Below are 18,436 nucleotides of genomic sequence, written 5' to 3' on the forward strand. Positions count from 1 at the left end.
GCCACCTGGTCCAGTTCTACTTTAGTCCCGTTGATTTAGCAGACCTAGTGCCTCACTTTCTTCATAAGGCTGCTTTTGCAAAACCACGTCTTTGTATACACTGGCTAGTAGGAGAGTAGGACTTCAAGTTCTCATGTGTATACCTGCTCTTGGTGCTAGCAGCAGGACAGGTGAACAAGCAAGAGTATTTTGCAAAAGTGGTAGAAATAAGGCAGCAGTGATTATGTAATTGTGGCAAATAGATAATTTAATAAAACAAAGGTGTAGCAATGAATGGGTAAAATAAATAGCAGTGAAAGAAGGAAGGAACAGGATGGAAATGAGGAAGTTACATAATAATGGAAGGAGTGAAGCAGACTATCAACATGAATTTAAAATAGGGAGCAGAATGAGATATTAATTTGAATTGCAGAAGTTGGATCTGGATATGATCTTAACTGAATTGTACTGGAGGAAAACACAGCTAGGTTGAATTCGTAGCAAATAATGAGAAGTGTGCCAAACTTGAGCTGTTGGCAACACATCTTGGTGCAAGATTAGAAGTTGATAAGCCTTGGTTCTCAAGGATACAAAATTTAAGAGACTAGATTAGAGAAGTTTGGACTGCTGTCCTTGGAGAGAAGGTGGCAAAGAGGAGCTCTGATAGAGGCTTTCAAAGTTGTTAAGAGGCTGAATAGAGTTGATGAGGGGAACTATTCCTGCTTGGAAAATAATCAAGGATTAAAGGGCACAGATTTAGCGATTTGACAAAAAAGCAAATGTGATATGAGAAAAAACTTTAGCTTAAGTAGTTCAGATCTGGAATATACTACCTGGAGGTGTGGTTGAGGCTGGTTCAATTGAGGCATTAAAGAAGGCATTAGATGATTTGTTCAAATAATGTGCAAACCAATGGGGAAAAGGCAAGTGCGTGACACTAAGTCATGATGCTGGTGGAGAGCTGGTACAGACATGAGGAGCTGAACAGTATCGTCCTGTGCCATAACACTTAGATTCTGTGGAATGAGTAGACACATTTTAAAACTTGTGTTTGGGGAACTGAAATTGAGGGAGACAACATTATAACTTTTTGGTAAATTATAGTCTGGTCTGCAAGTCCAAATTGACTTTTCTCCTTTAAAATGAGTGAGAATGCATGTTATATAAATAGTTGTTTGGTAGCATAGACCTTGAGATTGCTGAAGAAAGACAAATTGTCTAATTCCTCTTTGTCTTGTACTCATCAGGATGATGTACAAGAAATACCAATGTAAAGGAAAACCAACCTTTTTATTCCACATGTAATCTGTTTTGGTTGGCAAGCAGATTCTGGTAATGTTGTTCCTGTGGAGAATATGCCAGTTAGCTGATGACAGACTGATTACTTGCAAAGCTTTGTTTAAATTCTGAAGAAGGGTCATTGGACTCAAAATGTCAATCCATTTTCTCTGTTTGGGTGTTGCCGATCCTGCTGAGTGTCTCCAGCAATTTCTGTTTATGTTCACTTCAGATATCCAACATCTGCAGTTTTTTTGTTTTATTTACATTTAAAGGCATGGCCCTGACAAATAAACCAGAGAATGTCTGTTAACAATTTTATGGAGTTAAAACAGTCCAATGCTAGTGTAATTCTTGGTTAGTGTAATTCTTGGCACACTCTGAATTATTTAGTAAATGTTATCCAGTTTCAGAATCACACCTAATGTTGGACACACTTCTGAATTTCACAAGCTCAGGCTGGTTGAGTACCATCAGGATCTGAAGGAGTATGCCATTGGATACAGTCTGCCAGTCTTTGGGATACAAAATCTACATACTGAGAGTCACAGCCACATGGTATTCATATGCTACACCAGACCCAACTCTCCCAAATGTCTTTGGGTTCCATGAGAAGCATGTCTTCATAGGAATTACATTTAATCTTCTAAATTTTGCAGTTTTCATTTTGTGAATAAATAAGCTTGCTGTATTTTAATCTGTATTTGCATGTAAGAATTTCTTTGTCTTAGAGTCCATTCTGCACTCAAATTCACCTTTATGAAAAGAAGCAGTCAAACAAGTCCCTTTCCTTTACGTCCTAGTGGAGAATTTGGCCAAGGGTTTCTCTACTACTGTTTACACACAATCTTCACTGGCAGTATACAAGTTGAGATTTCTGCAGTTCCGCACACTACAAGATCAACTTTATCAGCAACCTCATAAATAGGGCTCAGCCATTTCCTTCCTATGCATCCTTCATGCTGAAACAGGGCACATCATTCTGCAGGATAATTGCTACTGTGACGAGGGCATTTTTATTTCCTGCACATCACTGCAAACTCATGAATGAGCCCAAGACCATCTGATTGACCCAGTCTCTTTCAGATTGCCAGTGAGGGGTAAAGTATCTCAAAGGTTTGAATAGGTGGAATTAGCTCTATCATGCTGCAATGTAATAGCAACACGAGTAATATTCGCAACTAACAGGATCAGATTGTCAAGCCAAAAGTATATTATTCTGATCTCACAAATGAGTAATATGGTGTGTGTCCTATAAACTGGTGGATCATAGCATAAGTTCCCACTGTTGCAGAACAAGCAAGATACTCTCTGTAACCTACCAGCCAGGTCTTACAAAACTCAATCTCCAACATTAGATGTGATTCCATGCTTGGACAACATTTCTTAAATAATCTTGAGCATAGTAAGAATTATGTTGACAATTATTTTAAGATCTGAAAATGTGTTGCTGGAAAAGCCCTTCATTTTAAGATTGTCAGTCAGACTCCGAGTATGGCGCTTGTTTGCAAACTGGAAACTACATATATTATAGTGCCCAGTTCTTTGTGGACCCAGGGGGATAGTGAGGAAAGAGATCAATCTGAGACTGGTACAGTTGAGAACAGAAGTGAGTCAAACACTCGGCAGGCAGGGTGAAGGTCAGACTAATAAATTAAACTGCATTTATTTCGATGCAAAGGGCCGATCAGGGAAGGTTGATGAACTCAGGGCATGGGTTAGGAAAATGGGACTGGGATATCATAGCAATTACAGAAACATGGCTCAGGGATGGGCAGGACTGGAAGCTTAATGTTCCAGGATACAAATGCTACAGGAAGGATAGAAAGGGAGGCAAGAGAGGAGGGGGAGTGGCATTTTTGATTAAGGGATAGCATTACAGGTGTGCTGAGGGAGGATATTCCCAGAAATGCATCGAGGGAAGTTATTTGGGTGGAACTGAGAAATAAGAAAGGGATGAACACCTCATTGGGATTGTATTATAGACCCCCTAATAGTCAGAGGGAAATTGAGAAACAAACTTGTGAGGAGATCTCAGCTATCTGTAAGAATAGCAGGACTGTTATGGTAGGGGATTTTGACTTTCCAAACATAAACTGGGACTGCCATAGTGTTAAAGGTTTATATGCATACAAGACAATTTTCTGATTCAGTATATGGATGTACCTACTAGAGAAATTTGACCTATTCTTGGGAAATAAGACAGGGCAGGTGACTGAGATGTCAGTGAGGGAGGACTTTGGGGCCAGTGACCATAATTCTATTAGATTTAAAATAGTGATGGAAAAGGATAGACCAGATCTAAAAGTTGAAGTTCTAAATTGGAGAAAGGTCAATTTTGATGGTATTAGGCAAGAGCTTTCAAAAGCTGATTGGGGACAGATATTCGCAGGTAAAGGGATGGCTGGAAAATGGGAAGCCTTCAGAAATGAGATAACAAGAATCCAGAAAAAGTATATTCCTGTCAGGGTGAAAGGAAAGGCTGATAGGTATAGGGAATGCTGGATGACTAAAGAAATTGAGTGTTTGGTTAAGAAAAAGAAGGAAGCATATGTAAGGTATAGACAGGATAGATCAAGTGAATCCTTAGAGTATAAAGGCATTGGGAGTATACTAGAGGGAAACCAGAGGGCAAAAAGTGACATGAGATAGCTTTGACAGGATTTTGAATGAATTGAAACTTGGGGGAAAGAAAAGGTGCTGTGCATACTCAGCAGGTCTTCAGCATTTGTGAAAGAAACAGAAATAACATTTTGTCAAATGAAAAGAGCATAAGTGCAACAGTCCCAGTGCTCATACACTGCCAGAATAATAAATACTGGACACTGCCACCTTGTGGTTAAGTTCAATTAAATTTCTCTAATCCCAAGTTCAAATATTTCAATTATTTCAAATAACTGTTCAACTCTGCATACAACTGCAGTGCTGAACAAAAATAATCCATTTCCCAAGTATAGTGACCCAATTGTTTTGTAAGATACATGAAAATGCTATTTGTTTTAACTGTTAACTTTGTGTGGTGTTATATATTGAGTAAGGTTCCTTCAATGTCTATCAAATAGATTTTATTCGTGTTTTTCTTTGAGAGGAACATTTGATTTAGATGCATGTATGCATGTATAAAAATGTTTTCATAATTCTGAAAAATGAAGTTGTGTGATGCTTTGATAAATTTGTAGGTGGAGGGAAGACATTTTTGGCAAGTGGGTCATGAAGTGTTGGTGAATAAATTTACATGCTGCCTGCTACATTGAATAGTTTTATTTGTTGGTTTCACAAGGAAAATACATAGAGCAGATGCAATGAATAAATCTATAAATCAATGTTTTAAAGACAATGTTGCAGATGTGTGAAATATTAAATAGAAACAAAACGTTGGAAATAGCAAGTCAGGCAGCATATCTGGAGAGATAAATAATTAATGTTTCAGCTTGATCATTCAACTGAGCTTGAAAAAGTTAAAGATGAAGAAAAAAGGTTTGAGCAAGGATAGAAGGGACAAAGACAAAGGAAGGACTCTTATTTATTCCGAAAGCACTAAGAACAAATTACTATGTGAATGAACAACCATGGTGTCACTGCAGTCAAGCACTGTGCATCACTTTATCATCCACTGTACATGGAGAACTGTTAGGAAACTCTGAAGCTCCAGCATTTTGAGTCTGGAAGAATGGTTATTTCAAACTTATTGGGCCAAAAAGAGGCAGCAGTATGTGATAGCGTGGAAGATGAAAGATTCAATAACAAAAGTTAGTCTTCTAGGATCAGAGGAAATGGTGATGGGACAAATTAAACAAAAAACAAAATATGTGCAAAGAGCTAGTCAAAAGGCCTGATGTCAAGCTGCACAATTGCAGTGATGCTTAATTTAAGAAACAACATCTCATCTTTTGATTAGGCATTTTAAAGTCTTCTGGACTCTCAGTTCAACAATTTCTTACTCAATTGCCATTCCCTTGATTCTGTAAGACCTGCTGTTTTGTCATTCAGTTTTTCCTGTCTTCTACCCTTCCTCAGAATTCCATGTCCTTTAACACCTCCCTTTCAAATCTCATGCATCTTGAAATTTGCTCAATTTTGAACAAAGATCATTGACCAGAAATTTTAATTTTCTCTTTTTTTACAGATATTACCTAAGCTGCTGAGTATTTCCAGCAGTCTCTGTTTTAATGTTTTTGGTCAGTTTAGCACAAGTAGTTGAATTATTCAGTGTGTAGTGTCAAAATGTGATCAATTGTATGTTTTGCATTGTCCAATTAATTAATTGTCAATTTTAATTTCATCTTAAATATTTGAATAGTAATCTTGAATGTTAAACTCTCAGTTGTGATTGGAAATATGCAGATATCTAAGTATTTAGTAATCTGCAATTAGAGGACAGGTATTATGAATAGTAATAAGGGATAATAGAATCCAGAGATGAATAAAAGCTGGAGGATATAAAGGAATTGATATTTGCCATTGGTAGTTTATTTAATTGAGAAATTAATTCAAGGATAATAAGAAATTGATCTACTCTAGAAAAGGTGGCAGAATTAATTGCTCACAGAGTTAGTTGAGGTTAGGGATGAGAGTCGAGAGAAGGACCATGGTGTTGAAGCATGCAAAGGGCCAGATATTAGTGCACGTAAATAACATGGGTGAGTTGACGTAGATTCTGAGTGGAAGAGCAAAACCGGAAGCAAGAAATTTGTTACTAGACCAGAGTTGATTATAGAAGGTTAGAATAGAAAAGAAGTCGTCTGGAATATGGAGTGGGCTGCATAGTTCATAGTGTGGATCAAAAAATGATTTGAGTTCAAGACAGACCAAAGGAAACAGCTGGGTTGCAAGTATTGTCCTGAATGTTGTCACATGGCGTGTACAACCTTTGGAGATACTGGTCATCTTAGAAGCAACAGTACCCATACTACACATCCTGAACCCCTGATATAACATCAGAATTTTTTGTTTTCAAATCACCTAGGATTTGGAGGCATTTAAGACCAGAATCAAAGTGTAAACGATAGGGTTCTTAATATTGAACAAACTGAGCAGATGGGAGATGTTACTAATGAAACAAAGCTGTGTTTCCTAAAGAATGATTTATGATATTGAAGGAAATTAAGTCAGTCAACAGATTAACACTCAATCCAATTTGAGCTCGACCTGTTAGTGTTACAGGGAAACTTGTGAGAAAGGTATAATTTACCTGTGAGCATGTTATCATGAGATTTCCCACAGGAATCTCTATGAACACTTTCAAATGGAATATGTGATCCATGCATTAATTTCAAAATATTGATTTGTTTTCATGATAGTACTCATTGCAGCTTGAAGGAAAATATGTTTCATATGCTGAGAAAAATTATCATGTGAAAATCTAGTGTGCTGCATGGTTTCCTACTTTAGTGCCTGGGTTACTTTTTTTTCCTTTTGCTTAGACAATGTAAATGGACAGACCGTGTGCCGTCAGATCTCCATTCCTCTGGTGCAGCATGGTTACTGTCGAAAATTTCCCTGTGGTGCACCAGTGCCTGGAGCAGGTGCCTGAATTTAGATAAATTAATGTAAGGCAAGTGTAAGAACATAAATAGAAGCATAAATGGCCAGACTGCCCTTTGTGTCTAGTCTGTTATTCATTAAGACCATGACTAGTTTTCAATCTCAAGGATATACTTTCCTTCTGGGTGTATGAAAGGTTCATTTTATTGATTGTTTGGATGGGAGGGATGTCCAGTAAGAACAGATCGAGTTAAATGAACCTTTGTGCTCTCTTGGGAGAGAAATGAGAGAATCCTATTAAACCAAATACTTGGGTTGTGGATAGGACATGATAGCTGTGAGGCTATGTCTCCTTACTGGAGACCCTAGAATGGGGCAATAAGTCACACCAAGGAGAAGGGGGTTGGCCCTGTAGGGCTGAGGTAATCAAAACTCTTAACAGTAATGGCACAATTTTTATCACTGCATTTTCCTCGTTCCTCATTGGTGGAGGCCCAAAGTAGTGCCCATAGGAAGCAGGGTATACAGCTTGTGCTAGGCCTTTTAAAATCAGAGGATTTGATGAGATGCAGAAACAAGCATGTTGGTGTGCAGTCTGTTCTCTCATGTGCAATACCCATAATCTCTGGGGCTCAATACCTTGGCGACTGATTTTGGTACCAATCAAAATAATGTGAAGCCAATGGCAATAAATCTTATCTGGAGTCCGTCTGGTATTTAGCAGCAAATGCCTTTTCCTGGCCATTATTGGCACAGACTCCTATGATGTGTCATTCTGTAATTAAAAGCCAGGAGATGACCAATTTGTCTTGTGTTAGTTTTCATAAAGGCTGCAGGATAAACATTCAAATAAAAAACATTAGGAGAAGTATGAAGAGATTTAAAGTTTTAAAGACAGTGGAGAAAATAATGAGACTAAAGATAGAAAAAAACTTCAGATTTCAATTGTTTTCACTTGAGGGTAATAAATCAGTTGTAGATATCATAATAATTTTTCAGAATTCTCCAATCCAAGGGATTCCTTTGTTGAAAAGATCCTTTAGTCTGACATCATTTGGGGGAATATTAAGGTCAGGGTGACTGGCAGCTTACACACACACAACCTGGTCAGAGACAGCAGGGCATTGGAAAGGGTGAGCTGTGACTAATAAAAAGCTTTTCTTTTGAATAGCTAACTGGGAAGTAAGGGGGGTTAATGGATGGGATTTATGGGAGAAAGTTTACAGTTTCACAAAATAGACTTCTACAAAATGAGAGTACACAGAACCTCAAAAATCTCTTCACTTGAGTCTGGTCATTGTTTAGGAGATTGGAAATGGAATAAGGATGATGATTATGTACTCAAATCGGCAGGCTGTGACCACCGAAAGAGTCAGAGTTGTACAGCATGGAAATAAATCCTTCAGTCCAACTCATCCATGCTGGCCAGATATCCTAAATTAATCTAGTCCCATTTGGCAGCATATGGCCTATATCCTTCTAAACCCTTCCTATTCATATACCCATTAAATGTTGTAGTTAAACCAGCCTCCAACACATCCTCTGGCAGCTCATTCCATATCTGTACCACCTTCTGTGTGAAAACGTGGCCCTTCAGGTCCCTTTTAAATCTTGCCCTTCTAACCTTAAACATATTCCCTTTAGTTTTGGATTTCCTACTCTGGGGAAAAAGACCTTGGCTATTCACCCTAATGATTTTAGGAACACCTATAAGGTCACTCCTCAGCCTCCAACAATCCTGACAAGAAAAGCCCTGGTCTATTCAGCCTCTCCCTATAACTCAAACCCTGACAATATTCTGTAAGAGCAAATTACTGCAGATGCTGGAATCTGAACTGAAGCAAGAAATGCTAGAGATTACAGTAGGTCAGGCAGCATGCACAGCGAGAAGGCAGGCTAATGTTTCGAGTTAATGAAGAGTCATCTAGACTCGACACTAACTTGCTTTGTCTCCATGGATGATGCCTAACCCACGGTGACCTCCAGCATTTTTTTGTTTCCTGACAATATAATGTACATCTTAGTTGAATCGTTTCAAGTTTAACAACATCCTTCCTGTAGCATCCAGAACAGAGTTGAATGCAGTATTCCAAAAGTGGCCTCACCAATGTACCATACAACTGCAACATGACATCCCAACTCTTGTACTCAATGCATTAATCAATGGAGGCAAGGGTGCCAAACACTGCCTTCACCATCCTGTCTCCCTGAGACTCCATTTTCAAGGAATCATGCACCTGCACCCCATGTCTCTGTTCAATAATACTCCCAAGTCTCTACCACTAAATGTATAAGTCCTGCCTGGTTTGCCTTACCAAAATGCAGCACCTCACATTTATCTGAATTAAACCCCATCTGCCATTCCTCGGCCGATTGGCCCATATGATCAAGGTCCCATTGTACTCGGGGGTAATTTTCTTCACTGTCCACTACGCCACCAATTTTGATGTCATCTGCAAACTTACTCACCATACCTCCTATATTGACATCCAGATCATTTATATAAATTCCCAAAAGATCTGTACTAGGCTCTAAGCTTTTTACTGTATTTATAACTGAACTGAAGATATCCAAATCTGCTAGTTAGGTGGCACATTAAATAGCATAACATAAGGTCACAAATAGGAGCAAGAGTAAAGCAGTTTGCTCCACTGTTCGTTATGACTATGTCTGATTTTATTGTGGCGGCTCAGTGGTTAGCACTGCAGCCTCACAGCGTCAGGGACCCCGGTTCAATTCCCACCTCGGGCAACTGCCTGTGGAGTTTGCACATTCTCCCTGTGTCAGTGTAGGTTTCCTCCAGGTGCTCCGGTTTCCTCCCACTGTCCAAAGATGTGCAGGTCAGGTGAATTGGCCATGCTAAATTCCTGTAGTGTTAGATGGATTAGTCAAGGGTTAATGTAGGGGAATGGATCTGGGTGAGTTGCTCTTCGGAGGGTCGGTGGGCCTGTTTCCACACTGTCGGGAATCTAATCTAATCTAATCATAACTCCACTTTCTTTCTTATCCCCAATAACACTGACTCCCTCATCACTCAAAAATGACAGTGTGATGTCATCGCTGAAAATGTGTTGCTGAAAAAGCGCAGCAGGTCAGGCAGCATCCAAGGAACAGGAGAATCGACGTTTCGGGCATTGACGTTTCAGGATTCCTGAAGAAGGGCTTATGCCTGAAACGTCGATTCTCCTGCTCCTTGGATGCTGCCTGACCTGCTGCGCTTTTCCAGCAACACATTTTCAGCTCTGATCTCCAGCATCTGCAGACCTCACTTTCTCCTCCAGTGTGATGTCATCTACTTGGACCTATGACCGATTTGTAGATTTGTTTCTAAACAATGAGAAACTCTGTTGTTGTGCAGTTGAGTTTAAGGGGAAATCTAGTGGACCAAAAATAATTAGCAGTACTGAATGTTGACTGTTTTCTAAGAAGCTATAAAGGGTAGAATTTATTCTAGTCATGTGCAATGTTTGATTTCTGAAGAGCTGATGCCAATACTGGGGAAGGTTCTGTGGGTTGAACTGCACATAAATCCGGCTGGGACTGGAGTATTAGAAAGGCCTTCAACCGAATGAAGGAATTGAAGGATTCAGGAAAAGTTAAATTTGAAAAGAACAAATGTTGAGGCCATAGAGCAGAGTAGCAGTTTGAGTAAAAATCAGTGGCAGTATAGATGGGCTGAAGAGTCTCTTCTATGCTGTGATTATAAGCAGATATCAAGCCAGAAAGCTTGATAATTGCAATGGGGCTTAATGATGAAGGGTAATATCGCATATCACTTAGTCATTAAGAGTGACACTAAAATAGAAAAGTCAAGAGCAATAGATTCAAATGCATGAAGCAAGATGAATTACTAACAGAAAAATTGTTTGGTTTTCATAACCATGGTCAGTATGTTTGTGGATGACATCAGAATTGGTAGTATAATGGCCAATGAAGAAGGCTATCTAAGATTACAAAGAGATCTTAATCAATTGGGTCAATGGACTCAGGAGTGGCAGATGGAGTCTAATTTAGATAAATGTGAGGGATTGCGTTTTTGTAAAACAAATAATGGCAGTTAAAAGAAGGGCCTTGGATAGTGTTATAGAACAGAGACATGTAGGGGTTCAGGCACATGATTCTTTGAAATTTGCATTCCAGGTAAACTGTGATTAAGGCATTTAGCACGTTTGCTTTCATTGCTCAGACCTTTTGAGTATAGGAGTTGGGATGTCATGTTGAGGTTGTACAGGACGTTGGTGAGGCCTCTTCTGGAATACTGTATCCAGTTCTGGTCACCCTGTTATAGGAAGGAAATTATTAAACTAGAGAGGGTTCAGCAGAGATTTACCAAGATGTTGCAGGAATAGAGAGTTTGAGTTATAAGGAGAGCCTGGATAGTCCGAGACTCTCTCCACTGGAGATAGGTGGAAGGGTGACCTTAGAGTTTTACAAATTTGTGAGGAGCATGGATAAGGCATGTGGCCAGCGTCTTTTCACCAGTGTGTGGGATTTCAAGACTAGAGTGCAAATTTTTGAAGGTGAGAAAAGAAAGATTTAAAGATACCAGGGGGATTTATTTTTTTCTTGTGCAGTGGCTCGTGTGTGAAATGATTTCCAAAGAAATTGGCAGATGTGGATGCAATTATTACATTTAAAAGACATTCAGATCAGTACATGAGTCAGAAATGTTTGGAGGACTATGGGCCAAGTGCAGGCAGGCGAGACTAGTTCAGTTTGGGATTGTGGTTGGCATGGCATATTTGGACCAAAGGGTCTGTTTCTGTTACTGTGGCAACTCTGCCAACTATGGTAGCCCTGTCATGGTGCTGGAGTTAAGAGTGCCATCATCCCCATCCTATGGTAGCCCTGTCATGGTGCTGGAGTTAAGAGTGCCATCATCCCCATCCTATGGTAGCCCTGTCATGGTGCTGGAGTTAAGAGTGCCATCATCCCCATCCTATGGTAGCCCTGTCATGGTGCTGGAGTTAAGAGTGCCATCATCCCCATCCTATGTTCTGCCTCCTTTTTTTTAGAAAGAGGCAGGAGCCCACTCGTGATCGCAGGAGCTGCCCCGCAGGCAGTTAAGGTGGGGGGGTGGACTTAATAGGAATGTAAAATGGAAACATTGGTCCCTTAGGGGGAGCATTAGGAGAAATTATAATTGGGAATAGGGAAGTAGCAGAAATGGAATGGTAGAATCCCTACAGTGTAGAAGCAAGCCATTCGGCCCATTGAGTCAGCACCAACCTTCTGAAGAGTGTTCCATCTAGACCCATCCCCAAACCTCTCCCTGTAACTCTAGCTAATCCATCACCCTGCACATCTGTGGACACTTTGGGCAGTTTTAGCATGGCCAACCCATCTAAGCTGTACAGTTTAGACTGTGGGAGGAAACCCATGCAGGCATGGGGAGAGCTTGCAAGCTCCATACACAGGTTCCAGAGGGTGGAATCGAACCTCGAAGTAGTGCTATCCACTGAGCCACCATGTCACCCATGATTCTTAGTATTTACTAAAAAGCCATTATACCAGACATGGTATCCCTGATTTGCAAATATCCAATTTATGAATGCTAATAATTGTATCACATTCTGATTTGCGTACTAATTTGACTTGCAAACTTGGGAACTACCTGTATTTTGTTAATAACCCTGTTCAAATATATTATTAAACCTCTCTGGAACAGGTGGGGCATACCCCCAGGCCTCCTAACTGCGAGGTAGAGACATTGCCGGTGTATGCTGAACAATATTTGTTTTAATGGTCAAAGGCACAATAAACACTCAACGTTGGAAGGATTGTGAACCTTTGGAATTCTGTATCCCAGAAGCTGCTGCTGATCCAATGTTGAGTATACTCAGTCGGGACATTGCTGAGTTTTATCGATACTGAAGGAAACGAGGAATATAGGTTGAATGTAGGAAGGTGTAGTTGACATAGAAGATTATCCATGACCTTGCTGAATAGAGGAACACACTTGAAGGGATGACTGGCTTATTCCAGCTCCTCATTCTGTAGGTTAGCCTCTGACAAGGTGGCTGCTAAATGTCACCCGGCTTGAAGGTACAATCTTGTAAGCTCAAGGACTGCAAGGTATGTTTTTAGCTTTACACCATTTATTTTTATTTGGTTATTAGAAATGACATTTTTCAACTAAATGTTGATTTCAAATAAAAGTATTTAATCAGGTCTGTCACTTCATCAGATAAAATAATCCCTATTTATGCGTGCTTTAACAATATAACTTTTATCCTTTTAGAACATCGGTTTCTACACCGTCCACGTCATCGGCCTCATTGAAATCAGTTAAAGGGAAGAAGCTGCACTGCTCTCGTCTAAAGATGCTTTTGAATTGTGAGCAGAAACAGCAGAACAATAAAGGGACTCTTCGCGATTTCCTGACTTCAGTGTAAACTGCAATTTGTGTTTGTACCTCCTTTGTAACATTTAATCTTTGTGTCCACAAACGTCAGAGCAAGAAAAAAATGCGGAAAAATTAATTGCCTGTCAATTTGCGTAATCGGTTGGGTGTACAACTGTACACTGTTATATAGCTTTATGCAAATTTAATTTTGCAATATTGCCGTAAGTTTCTCTTTGCTTGTAAATAAATTGTCAGAAATGTTATAATAAAAAGCACGTTGCAGCTCTGACAGGCAACAATGCTTCTGCAATACTGAAGATTAAACAGAAGCATGTATGCAGCATGGTTGGTAAGCTAAGCTGCCATCTGTTTTTCTCTGAAACATACTGCTACCCCCAGAAGGATACGCATCCATGAGACTTCTCGATATTGAAGTTCAAATGGGATTAGCTGCAGGTCGTGAACAAATAGTTGTCATAAATCTTTTTACTGTTAACTGTAACCGCGGGTCAGCTTTCTTACTGCTAAAATTCCTTGGAAAGGAATGATGACTTTTACAAACTTAACATTTTAGGCTTCTGTAATTGTGTATAGTGTTTGTGGACTTAGGCTTTTTGCTGGTTGCCCCTGAAAAGGTCTCAGGCAGAGTTTGTGCTTGTAGCTTGGAGAGATTGGACTGTCTGCCAAGTCAGTGATATTGAACTGGCGTTATGCTGCAAGGGGTCAGAACAGATAGACCAGGGAAATAAATTCCTGTTTGTAGAAAAATAGGAAACTTGCTAATTAATAGGTATTGTGTAATTATATTGATACTGTCTCCAAGGTTATATGTATACATTAATGGAATACTTAAGCAGGCATCTTGGAAGATGTAATTTATTAAAATATTGTTGTTTCTGTTTAAACAAAACTTTCTATCAAAGCAAAAAATGGTCCTGCTAGAAAATGAAATAGTTTTAGTCCAGTAACTAGGCCAGATACATTGCAAGTTTATTCATTCCCCATTTTACTGTGTCAGTGAGATCTTTCCATTTCTTGCAACAGCTGAAGTGAGTTTGTTATTGTCGGTAATGATTCGTGTGAGACTGTAACATTGACAATCAACTTTCCACCAATCCACATGGCTCTGCAACAACCTGGGACATCCTATGGAAACTAAACAGCAGTCAGTTCCTTCAAGTTGGCACACCTGAATGGCCGCGTTAAGGAAACATTATAGGGCTCATACATGTGTACTCAGCAGCAAAAAAAATCACTGATTACAATAATGGTAATTTTGCCTAATTACATTAATAATGGCTTGAGAGCTCTGGGCTGTTTCATTCATCTGTGCTAATTTTGAGCCTAGATTACAGAACTGAAAATGCAATGTGCTCCCTAATTATTTGTAAAGCTCTTGGAAGTGTCAGAGATTGGGTGATATATTTACAAAGGTACAATCTCTTTTGCCTAATTTGGCTTGGAAAACTGTTATAACATTCAAGAAAAACAGATTTTGCCTGTTTTTATTTTGGTCAATATATCTTGCTGAACAGTATTATAGATTGGATGCTATGATATCTTTAAGGTGTGAAATTGTTTTTGTACATTGCACCGTCAGATTCACATTTTGTGCAGCAAGGGTCAATTGTATCCATGGAAAAGATGACCAAATACGTCCGTAATGTACAAATATATAATGTCTCAATAAACAATGAAGATGTTGCTCCTTTTTATACAGTAGTGAGAAAGAGTTTATGTTATTAGCAATGCTGTCTTTTCGATTGGACTTCAAACTATAATTTATCTGTTAAATGGAAGTAGATTTAGTTGTAACTTTAAAAAATAAATTGCATGTAAAGGCAAGGTGGTTGGTGGGAGGGAGATATTTGTAGAACTATGATAAAAGGGTAGGTAATTTGGACTACTCAAGCCATTTCAAAGATTAGTACAAAAGCATAATGGAATAAAAGGTCATTTCTTTATGAAAAGATGGGAGTAGGAATGATTTGAACAGAGTTCTGCCATTATCTTTTGAACTCTGTTCTCTGACACATCACCTCACACATTAACTAAACATAGCTCTAGTTTACCCATCAGGAGATCTGGCTGTGTGCTGTATGGGCTGCCATGTCATTTCATCAAATAAGAATTCCAGGTCATCATAAAAAGAATAGGCCATTCAGCCCTTTGAGCCTGCTCAACCATGGTCTTGCTGTGATTTCAACTCCTTTCCTCTCTGTGCACCCATAATTCTTGGAGTGGACTTGGAGGACCAAAGGCTCTGCTCCTGTGCTGTGTTGTGCTTTCTTCTTTTTTCTTAACTCTTGATCTTATCAAACTGGATCTACCTCTGCCTTGAATAAATGCAATGATACAATCTCCATTGCTTTCTTAGGAATACAATTCCACATGCTAACAGTACTGAGAAAAGAAAATGGCTCCATCTTAAAAGGGAGACGATTAATCTTAAACTGTCCAAATTCTTTCTTCTTAAATTAAGCCCTTCATCCCAGGAATGAGTCAAGTGAACCTTCTCGATACTGCTTCAAGTGTAGCTTTTTTTTATATAAATAAGGAAACCAAATGTATTTTTCAGTGATCTTCGTTGAGGGATGCATGTTCACCAGGACACTTGAAGAATTCTTAGTTATCTTCAACATCTAGCATAGAAGGTGATGTGTGCACTGGAGAGAACACATGAATCTTGGTTTAATATTTCTTCTTAAAAGCAGCAACTCTGCCAGCACAGCATTCCTTCATTACTGTGTTTGATTGTGCTCAGGTCCTGAAATGAAGATTGAACTAGCAAACTACTGAAGGAGAAGCAAGATGGCTAGTTCTGAGCGAAGCTAATATTTGCAATAGAATTTAACAAAATAAAACAAAAGTGAAGTAGAACTGAAATAGAATCAGTGAAAGGGGAAAGGTCAAGATGGAGGCTAGCCTCTAAGGATTTTGAGAAGCGCTCAAATGTTTTGTTGTGAATAAACTCTGATTTTATTTATTTTAGTAATGCTGCCAACTGGGCAATGGGTAGAAAAGAAACCTTTCGGAAGATGGAAAGACTGATAGGACAGGAAATGGGGAGAGGAAAATCCAGTTGCAGGAGGAGCCTTCTGAGATTGATGGAAGGGCCTGAGAGTTTTGGAGCTTAGAAAGTTCACGTTATGAAGCAGCACTCTGCGAACTTGGTTCACACCACCATCCTCTGGTATCACACATAAGAATGTAATTTGGAATATTCAGCTTTCTTTTGCCTCCCAACTCAAGTTTGTGAAGAAACGACGCAAATTCTGCAAATCTTTTGCAGTAGACATCGTGCTCAATCATGCAGCTGCTAATTTTTGAGGTGAGGCAGTAATACCAGCGAGTGAGCTGTGGTTGAAACGCAGAAACCCACTTCAGTTGCATTAGCCGTGTCTGAAAGGCTTTTAACATAGTTTCTTCACAAATTTTTAAAAAGATGAAAATTAAGGAAGTGCAGGTCGTGAATTTTATGTGGAATCTGCACCTCAGCCCAAGATTTGTGCAAGTACAAGTGAATAAATAAACAAAAGAGTAAGGTAATCTGTCTTCTACCCATGGCACTATAGCAAAGGATTGGAATGGTTTATCTCAAGCATTTCTAAAGCTATTATGGCACTTTTATTTGTAGACAATATTTTTCTGTTAATAGATTGAGACACTCTCTGTACTTATTTGAGCAGAATTAAATAAGATATGCTAGTGGAAACACCTAAATGTTGATTTTTCCATAGATGAAGGCAAAAATGGAAGACAGTGATTGGTTAAAATAGTTAATCTGTTTGCACTAGAGGACATTTTGAAGATGGCTGTATCTCAATGGTCTATTCAGAATTTTTATTGGATCTTCAAAGATACATTTCCATCTTTTTGAAGTAAAATCTAACTAGTCAGTATTAATCTAAGGTTTTCAGCTTCAAGCTCCATATTATTTATTCCAGTATATGCATGTTAAGACTCCATGGAGTATTTGTCATGTCAAAAGTTTCCATTCGGGGGTTTAATTCAAATTTATTGGAAAGTTATTTTAAAGTCTTAACACAGATTTAACAGTTTATGCATTAAGTGAATCAATAATTATGATTTTCTTGTGACCCATGTATAATCCACTGTAAAGTTTCACTAATTTTACACTCAGTAATAGTATGGTATTTACTAGCTGTCAAAGTGAACTGGAATTTGTGGTGAGCAATGTAACAAAAATAAATGCTTTGTTGAAAGAGCATTATAGTTTCCCTGATTTCTTCTTATGACTTGATTGAAGTTAAAAGCAAGATTAATTATGTGGAAGATCCGTTTGGCTGATGAACATTAATGCCGGAAAATAAACCAGATGGAGACAAATTTAACCCACCCTTTGTATGAAACCAGTGAGTTTGGGTTTACTCCTGATATTAAACACCACCCAGATAATAGGTGAGGCACAGAATTCTACGCAATCCCCTAGAGTTTCCAGTATGGGTTGGTTAGTTTAAAATTACTCTACAGTCTATAGGTTGATCCCAAAGGTGGTTTTAATGTGCAGGACCCTGTAGTGTGCAAAGCCTTTAGCAATGTTTAGTTCAGAGACTCATTCTTCATTTTGTTTTTTCCCTTTTGCTTTTCTTCTTTATAGTGGAATTCCACAGATCTCTGATGAGAACCCTGCTCTTCCTTAGAGCTATAGAGGTGTACAGCACAGAATAGGATCTATCGCATCTATACCTGGAACATTAAGCTGCCAGTCCTGTCCCGACAAGCCATTCATCTGTAATTGCTATGACATCCTAGTCCCATGTTACTGACCATGCCTTGACTTCATCTGCTTTCTCCGTCAAGCCTCTTGCATTGAAATAAATAAAGTTTAATTCATCAGTCTCATTTGTTCTCTGCTTTGTTCCTACCTGCCCTGATTGTTTGACTAGCTCCTTTCCCCCCCAAACTAGTTTAAATCCTCCCAAATAGCTCTAGCAAATCTGTCTGCCAGTTTATTAGTGCCCTTCCAATTTGGTGCAATCCGTCCTTCTTCCTTGCATCAGCTCCTCAGCCACACGTTCATCTGCTCTATTCTCCTATTCCTACCCTCACTAGCTCGTGGCACATTCAGATATTACTACCCTTCATGATCTTTTTAAATTCCTGCCTAACGTATATTCTCGCCTCAAAATCTTTTCCATTTCTCTTCCATGTTGTTAGTTCCAATGTGTACAATTACCTCCTGTTTGATCTTTCTACCCTTTGGGAATATTCTGCAACTTCTCTGAGATATCCTTGATCCTGGCGTCGGGAGGCAATACACCATTCTGATGTCTCACTGTTGATCACAGAAATGTCTGTCAGTGCCTCTGACGAGAGAATCCCTTA

At 39.1% G+C, this 18,436-nt stretch overlaps 1 protein-coding gene across 2 annotated transcripts in view; it reads left to right on the forward strand.

The window, feature by feature from the left end:
• Positions 1–17,185, forward strand: part of c34h18orf21 (chromosome 34 C18orf21 homolog) — a 69,452-nt gene extending 52,267 nt beyond the window's left edge. For both annotated transcript variants that reach the window (XM_060850194.1, XM_060850195.1), the window contains exon 6: positions 12,983–17,185. In XM_060850194.1, the coding sequence (XP_060706177.1) occupies positions 12,983–13,136 (154 nt within the window). In that variant the 3' untranslated portion in view covers positions 13,137–17,185. The remainder of the gene's footprint in view (positions 1–12,982) is intronic.
• The last annotated feature ends 1,251 nt before the right edge of the window (positions 17,186–18,436 follow it).

The sequence above is a fragment of the Hemiscyllium ocellatum genome, chromosome 34 (genome assembly GCF_020745735.1).
Source record: "Hemiscyllium ocellatum isolate sHemOce1 chromosome 34, sHemOce1.pat.X.cur, whole genome shotgun sequence".
Lineage (NCBI taxonomy): Eukaryota > Metazoa > Chordata > Chondrichthyes > Orectolobiformes > Hemiscylliidae > Hemiscyllium > Hemiscyllium ocellatum.